This window comes from Somniosus microcephalus, chromosome 12, assembly GCF_052327205.1.
Source record: "Somniosus microcephalus isolate GS21.2 chromosome 12, FLI_Smic_1.0, whole genome shotgun sequence".
NCBI lineage: Eukaryota > Metazoa > Chordata > Chondrichthyes > Squaliformes > Somniosidae > Somniosus > Somniosus microcephalus.
Genome location: NC_140998.1, coordinates 51,449,228 through 51,458,055, shown reverse-complemented (window position 1 = coordinate 51,458,055; position 8,828 = coordinate 51,449,228). Strand labels below are relative to the sequence as shown.

Here is an 8,828-nt window from a genome sequence, read left to right as displayed (position 1 = left end):
ATAGCTTAGAACTGGACAGAACAGAACACACATGTTAGCCTTCTGACCAGCTTCTCAGAAGTGAACTAGGAGGCGGAGCCAGGGGCGAAGTAACAGATCAGGACAATCAATGGCACAGCAGAGTGGTATACAGTACATCAGCATTCCTGGCCAACCAAGAAAACAGCAGGGTTACAATAGATTACAATAGGAAACTATACACAGGTAGAATAAGGTATATACTTATAAGACTTATTTCACCACATTCACCCTCCTATAAGTTAAGTCTGACCGGGGGTTTTACAGTTCGTAGTGAGCGACGTAGCATCGGCCGAGGAACCTCTTGGGGGACTTGCTCAGGTTCCTCCGCCGTCCCGGCGTCTGCTGGGTTTTCCAAAACGACATTTTGTACGTCTTGTACCTCCGGGCATCCCACCCCCACAGGCGGCACATCACGGTGCTCCACACCCGCATCTTCGCTAGCAGCATCGCTCTCTCTCTCTTCTCCTGCCGGAGCCAGGTCCTTTATTGAAACAGTATCCTCACGTCCATCATTGAATATATGCATACTGAGGATTGGCGTGGAGGAGCTGTACTTCCTCCACTAGGGGATCAGTCTTATGACCTCTCACATGTTTTCGTAGCAGTACAGTGCCCGGGGATATCAACCACCCGGGCAGTGAAATACCTGAGGAAGATTTCCTGGGGAAACCGAACATCCTCTCATGAGGAGTAGCATTTGTTGCGGTGCACAGCAGAGACCTTATGGAATGCAGTACATCGGGAAGAACTTCCTGCCAGCGAGAGGTCGGTAGGCCTTTCGATTTTAAAGACAGAACGACTGCCTTCCACACTGTCGCATTCTCCCTCTCAACCTGCCCATTGTCCCGGGGGTTGTAGCTAGTGGTTCTACTAGTAGCAATCCCTTTTGATAGTAAGAACCGGCGTAACTCATCACTCATAAACGACGTCCCTCTGTCGCTATGGATATAGTTGGGCATACCGAACAGACAGAATAAGTTGCAGAGGCTTTTGATTACCGTAGCACTGGTCATGTCCGGGCAGGGAATGGCAAAGGGGAAACGAGAGTATTCGTCTATAACGTTGAGGAAATAGACATTACGATCAACCGATGGGAGAGGACCTTTGAAATCAAGGCTTAGGCGCTCGAATGGCCGAGTTGCTTTGATGAGGTGAGCTTGTTCGGGCCTGTAGAAGCGGGGTTTGCATTCCGCACAAACGCGGCAGGCTCTGGTCATCGTTCGGACCTCCTCAATGGAGTAGGGTAAGTTGCGAGACTTGATGAAGTGATTCAATCGGGTGATTCCTGGGTGGCAGAGTGCGTCGTGGAGACTTTGGAGCTTGTCAGTACTAAGGCTGGCACATACCCCTCGAGATAGGGCACCGGGTGGCTCGTTGAGTGCTCCTGGCCTGTACATAATATCGTAGTCGTAAGTGGACAGTTCTATCCGCCATCTTAGGATCTTGTCATTTTTTATCTTGCCTCTCTGCTTCATGTTAAACATGAAGGCCACAGACCACTGGTCAGTGAGGAGTGTGAAATGTTTGCCGGCGAGGTAATGTCTCCAATGTCTGACCGCCTCGATAATTGCTTGTGCTTCCTTCTCAATGGAAGAATGCCTGACTTCAGGACCCTGTAGTGTACGGGAAAAGAAGGCTACCGGTCTCCCGGCCTGGTTGAGGGTTGCAGCCAACGCGAAATCAGAAGCATCGCTGTCTACCTGGAAGGGTATCCTCTCATCTACAGCACATACCACGGCCTTTTCAATGTCCCGTTTGATGTTGGTGAATGCCTCCTGCGCTTCTACTGATAGAGGGAAGGACGTCGACTTGATAAGGGCTCGGGCTTTGTCCGAATAGTTGGCCACCCACTGAGCATAATAAGAGAAGAATCCCGGACACCTTCTTAAGGCCTTAGGGTTATGTGGCAGTGGTAGTTCTTTAAGCGGGCGTAAACGTTCAGGGTCTGGCCTGATTACCCCATTCTCTACCACACAGCCGAGAATACACAGACGAGTAGTGTTGAAAGTACATTTGTGCTCGTTATAGGTCAGGTTTAGCTTTTGGGCAGTCTCTAGAAATTTAGCGAGATTCCGGTCATGCTCCTGTTGGTCGCGTCCATAGATAGTAACATTGTCCAGGTACGGAAATGTTGCCTCCAATGCATTCTCATCTACCATACGGTCCATTTCCCGTTGGAAAACGGAAACTCCATTCGTGACCCCGAAGGGTACCCTAAGGAATTGGTACAGGCGCCCATTTGCTTCAAAAGCCGTATAAGGACGGTCATCTACTTTTATGGGGAGCTGGTGATAGGCAGACTTTAAGTCAATAGTGGAAAACACACGATACTGGGCAATCTGGTTCACCATCTCGGAGATGCGAGGCAAGGGATAAGCGTCTAGTTGCGTATATATGTTGATGGTCTGGCTGTAGTCGACCACGAGCCGTTTCTTTTCATTAGTTTTAACCACCACTACCTGAGCACGCCACGGGCTATTACTATTTTCGATGATACCCTCCCGCTGTAGCCTTCCTACTTCTTTTATAAATTTTTTATCTTCCGAACTGTACCGTCGACTTTTGGTCGCGATAGGTCTACAGTTTGGGGTGAGGTTTGCAAACAGGGATGGCGGGCTTATCTTTAAAGTGGAGAGGCCGCAAACTGTGAGCGGGGGCTGGGATCCGCCATATGCAAGTGTGACGCTCTCGTGGTGGCACTGGAAAGCTAGGCCGAGAATTAGTTTCACGCAGAGCTGCGGCAACACAAGGAGTTTAAAATCTTTATACTCTGTGCCCTTAACAGTCAGTGTTACTTTACAGAAACCGATTACCTCCGAAGTGAGGGACTTAGATGCCATCGCGATTTTGCTCCGGGTAGGGTACACCTTTAGTGAGTACGGTTTGATGAGGCTAGGGTGAATAAAACTCTCAGTACTCCCACAATCGATTAAACACTTTGTCGGGTGTCCGTTTACCTTAACGTCCATCATAGACTTTGATAGTGGATGCGGTCTGGACTGGTCAACCGTGACTGAGGCTATCGTAGAGCCGTAGGCGGCCGCTGAGACGGTATCAAATTCTGGGACCACGTGTAGGGCCGCAGAGACTGTATCAGGTACGGGATTCCCCTTACATACCTTGCTGAAATGTCCCCGTTTCTTGCACTTGAAACATGTGGCGTCTCTCGCAGGACATCGGTGTCTGGGGTGCTTGAGCTGGCCGCAGAAGTAGCATCTTGGTCCGCGGGACATCGCTGCAGTGGTGGGGCTGGGTGGAGACTCCCGTGGTGTAGGGCTGGTCCGAGGCCCAGGCGGAGAGGATGGCGCCTCCTCGCTCGGTGCGCACGAGGCTGAGAGGGCCGCATGGCCTGACGCATAGGTCTCGGAGTTCTTCTGCGCCACATCCAGCGATCGAGCTGTAGCCACGGCCGTCTTTAGATCCAGAGTGTCCCTTTCAAGCAACCTCTGCCTAATGTAATTCGAACGAAGGCCCGATATAAACGAATCGCGAACCGCTTCTTCCTGGTACAAAATGGCCGTCACGGCCTTGTAGTTGCAGTCCTTCGCCAGGGCCTTTAGATTCTGTAGAAAATCATCCAGCGATTCCTCCGGTAGTTGCCTGCGGGTAGCCAAGAGATGCCTGGCATACACCTCGTTAACAGGCTTCAGGTATTGGGCCTTGAGAGTCGCGAGTGCATCATCGTATGTAGAAGCGTCCTCGATTAGCGAGTAAGTCCGATGACTTACTAGGTTAGTCAGTAGGCCCAGTTTGTTGGCCCCATCATCGAGCGATGCAATGAAATGTTTGAAACACCGGAGCCAATGTGCGAATTTCTTCGATGCGTCCGCCGAATGTGGATCACTGTCTAGACGCTCCGGCTTCAGGAGGCTGTCCATCCCTGGAAGTAATAAGCTATTAAAATTGATATACCTTAAATAGCTACAGAGACTGGTAGTTATAACTCAAACAGTTGGCTTTTAATAGCTTAGAACTGGACAGAACAGAACACACATGTTAGCCTTCTGACCAGCTTCTCAGAAGTGAACTAGGAGGCGGAGCCAGGGGCGAAGTAACAGATCAGGACAATCAATGGCACAGCAGAGTGGTATACAGTACATCAGCATTCCTGGCCAACCAAGAAAACAGCAGGGTTACAATAGATTACAATAGGAAACTATACACAGGTAGAATAAGGTATATACTTATAAGACTTATTTCACCACACTAACTCTTGTTGGCATATTCTTCCATCGGCACCAATAGTCATTTGTTACCTTGCCTGGAAAGTAGTTCTTTGTGTGTGAGCCTGGACACTAATTGTTGGAATGGTATTTGATCCTGGAGGGCTTCACAGCTGAATACATTCAACGTCCACACACCCGGAGTTTCCAGCAGGGTCACCGATAGCAATCAGGAGCTGGAAACCTGGCTCATTAGCTCTTTTTCACTCCTCCAATTCTAGGCCATTGAAGTCATTATAGAACACTTAACGGGTGCTATGCGTGAGAACAGCTGACTTATTACAGAACCTTTTATTAACTTTTCATTAGATCAGGGGTGATACTGTTCTGTTCTATCTTCTGTTTTTACTTTTCATCCAATATTCAATGGCAAGATAGCAAGATCAACTGTTACTTAGGACGCAATTAAAAAATTGCAAAAAATGTGTCATTTTATGTTTTTCTCTCTCACAGAGATTTGAAACTGGATAACGTTCTGTTAGATTCTGAGGGGCATTGCAAACTGGCTGACTTTGGAATGTGCAAAGAGGGAATCTATAATAATTACACAACTGGGACCTTCTGTGGTACACCTGACTACATTGCACCAGAGGTGGGTAAAAGACAAATGAGAATCCTTCCCAATTTTCTGTTGTGTTAGAGATCCACTTGGGAATGATAATGAGCACTCCCATTGAGGCTAGGTCCATCAACTGATGTATCTTCACCACATTGAGTTGAATCCCTTGTACTCACTTTTGCCACTAGCTCTGAAGGTCTATGCAGGATTCTGCCTGCAGAATTGTGGTGCTCTCAGCATTGATTGATCTCAGGTAAGTATATCAATTACCCAGGTTTCTTAACATAGTTTAATCCATTATGTTATAGAGAAGTTTCACATGTGCTAATAAGTCTGAGGTGTGCATTTCCAAATAGTAGTGGACCTCAGAAGCTACTTTAGAAGCTCACAGGTCAGTTTTAGCACCTCGACTACTGTCCTGGCAGAAATCAGCTACCTCAGCTACCTGGTACCTTTTGATCTGTACTATTCAGCTATATGCTGACATATATGCATTTTGAGCAATGGCACGTTGGTTTCACACTATAAATATTGTCCCCAATAACTGGGGAAAGTACAGAGACCAGAAAGAAAGTTGAGTATCATGACTTAGAAACAATTGTGCCTTCACAAGCGTTTTTGTCTACACGAGCAGCTTGATCATTGTTCTGACTGTGATGGACACCCTGTAACATGACTGGGGCGATATCCACAGGCAATATTTCTGAACCACTTCAAGAAATAATCGTGCACCATTCGAGATACTGGTTTTGTGCAACATCCACCCCAAACTATCTGCTCTATGTAGCGTAGATAAGGCCACCCAGTGCCTTCACTTATCTGATTAACTGTAAAGGTGCAGATGTAGAAAGATTTAGTAAGCAGTACAAATTCACATACCCACACAAAAATGCTTCATATCGGTTAAGTCATGCTAATAACAATCAATGCTCTCACTGTAATGTTGACAGGCTGGGCTCAGATTGTTTTTAGTGAACGCTGTATTTGTTAAGATGAGAAATGTCAATACTGGGGAATGGAATGCTTTATAACTTTTCTCACTCAGTGTCACCATCAAGCACTCTCCTGGGTCACCTTTGACATGATAACATGCAAGGGTTTATATCCACTTTGGCCCAAAAATGCGCCTTTACCCAAGGTTCAGAAAAGCATTCCCTATAGCACTAGTATGGGACTTCCTATTTCCCATAAAGAGTCATTTTAATCAGCAGATTATTGTCCATTTGTTCTGAATTATATGGGCAGTGTGCTCTGGACCTTTTCCTTTAGGACCTAGGTTGAGATTATTCAAACTTTTTTCAGGTAGGATCCTTGTGAGAACGTAAGAACTGAAGAAATAGGAGCAGGAATAGGCCACTTGGCCCCTCGAGCCTGCTCCGCCATTCAATGAGATCATGGCTGATCTTGGGCTCAAAGCCACTTCCCTGCCTGCTCCCTATAACCCTTCACTCCCTTATCTTGCAAAAATCTGTCTATCTCCACCTTAAATGTATTTAATGACCCAGCCTCCACGGCTCTCTAGGGCAGAGAATTCCACAGATTTACGACCCTCTGAGAGAAGAAATTCCTCCTCATCTCAGTTCTAAAAGGGCGACCCTTTATTCTGAAACTATGCCCCCGGGTTCTAGATTTCCCCACGAGGGGAAACATCCTCTCTGCATCCACCTTGTCGAGTCCCCTCAGTATCTTATATGTTTCAATAAGATCACCTCTCATTCTTCTAAATTCCAATGAGTATAGGCCCAACCTGCTCAACCTTTCTTCATAAGTCAACCCCCTCATCTCTGGAATTAACCTAGTGAATCGTCTCTGAATTGCCTCCAATGCAAGTATATCCTTCCTTAAATAAGGAGACCAAAACTGTACACAGTACTCAAGGTGTGGTCTCACCAACACCCTGTAGAGTTGTAGCAGGACTTACCTGCTTTTATACTCCAACCCCCATGCAATAAAGGCCAACATTCCATTTGCCTTTTTGATTACTTGCTGTACCTGCATGCTAACTTTTTATGTTTCATGCACAAGACCCCCAGGTCCCTCTGAACTGTAGCATTTTGTAATCTCTCGCCATTTAAATAATAATTTGCTTTTTTATTTTTCCTGCCAAAGTGGATAACCTCGCACTTTTCCACATTAAACTCCATCTGCCAAATGTTTGCCTACTCACTTAGCCTGTCTATATCCCTTTGCCGATTCTGTGAGTCCTCTGCACAACTTACTTTCCCACCCATCTTTGTATCACCGCAAACTTGACTACATTACACTCGGTCCCTTCATCCAAGTCATTAATGTAGATTGTAAATAGTTGAGTCCCCAGCACAGATCCCTGTGGCACCCCATTAGTTACCGTATGCCAACCAGAAAATGACCCATTTATCCTGACTCTCTGCTTTCTGTTAGTTAGCCAATTCTCTATCCATGCTAATATATTAACCCCAGCTCTGTGGCCTCTTATCTTGTGCAGTAACCTTTTATGTGGCACCTTATCGAATGCCTTCTGGAAATCCAAATACACCACATCCACTGGCTCACCTTTATCCACCCTGCTCATTACATCCTCAAAGAACTCCAGCAAATTTGTTAAACATGATTTCCCTTTCATAAAATCATGCTGACTCTGCTTGACTGCATTATGATTTTCCAAATGCCCTGCTATCACTTCCTTAATGAACGACTCCAGCATTTTCCCAACGACAGATGTTAGGCTAACTGGTCTATAGTTTTTTGCTTTCTGTCTCCCTCCTTTCTTAAAAAGGAGTGTTACATTTGCAGTTTTCCAATCCGCTGGGACCTCTCCAGAGTCCAGGGAATTTTGGTATATTGCAACCAATGCATCCACTATCTCTGCAGCCATTTCTTTTAAGACCCTGGGATGCAGGTCATCTGGTCCAGGGGACTTGTCGTCTTTTAGTCCCATTATTTTACCGAGTACTTTTTCCTTAGTGATAATGATTGTCTTTAGTTCCCCCCTCCCTGTGGCCCCTTGATTATCCATTATTGGCATATTGTTAGTGTTTTCTACCATGAAGACAGATACAAAATATTTGTTCAGAGTCTCTGCCATTTCCCCATTCCCCATTATTAATTCCCCATTCTCATCCTCTAAGGGACCAACATTTACTTTAGCTACTCTCTTCCTTTTTATATACCTGTAGAAGCTCTTACTATCTGTTTTAATATTTCTTGCCAGTTTACTCTCATAATTCATCTTCTCTCTCTTTATTTTTTTTAGTCATCCTTTGCTGGTTTTAAAAATTTCCCAATCCTCTGGCCTCCCATCAATCTTGGCAACATTGTATGCCTTCGTTTTCAATTTGATACCATCCTTTACTTCCTTAGTTAGCCACGGATGGTGCTCCCTTCTCTTAAAATCTTTATTTCTCACTGGAATATATTTCTGTTGAGAGTTATGAAATATCTCCTTAAATATCTGCCACTGCATTTCAACTGTCTTACCCTTTAATTTATTTTTCCAGTCCACTTTAGCCACATGGGCTTGTACTCGCTGGAGTTTAGAAGAATGAGAGGGGATCTCATTGAAACTTATAAAATTCTGACAGGACTGGACAGACTAGGTGCAGGAAGAATGTTCCCGATGGTCGGGGAGTCCAGAACCAGGGGTCACAGTCTAAGGATAAGGGGTAGGCCATTTAGGACAGAAATGAGGAGGAATTTCTTCACCCAGAGAGTGGTGAACCTGTGGAATTCTCTACCACAGAAGGCAGTAGAGGCCAATTCATTAAATATATTCACGAAGGAGTTGGATATATTTCGCAAGGCTAAAGGGATCAAGGGGTATGGGGAGAAAGCAGGGACTGGGTACTGAATTTGGATGATCAGCCATGATCGCATTGAATGGCGGAGCAGGCTTGAGGGGCCGAATGACCTACTCCTGCTCCTATCTTCTATGTTTCTATGTTTCTGCCCTCATGCCATTATAATTGCCTTTGTTTAAGATCAAGACACTGGTTTCACAGAATCACAGAAACCCCACAGTGCAGACAGAGGCCATTTCGGCCCATCGA

General features: G+C 45.8%; 1 protein-coding gene across 2 annotated transcripts in view; it reads left to right on the top strand.

The window, feature by feature from the left end:
* prkcha (protein kinase C, eta, a) overlaps positions 1-8,828 on the top strand; it is a 336,751-nt gene that overhangs the window by 303,598 nt on the left and 24,325 nt on the right. For both annotated transcript variants that reach the window (XR_015080185.1, XM_086002841.1), the window contains exon 12: positions 4,698-4,836. Coding sequence is in view for 1 of the 2 variants with exons in the window: in XM_086002841.1 (XP_085858967.1) it covers positions 4,698-4,836 (139 nt within the window). In the remaining variant the exon portion in view is untranslated. The remainder of the gene's footprint in view (positions 1-4,697; positions 4,837-8,828) is intronic.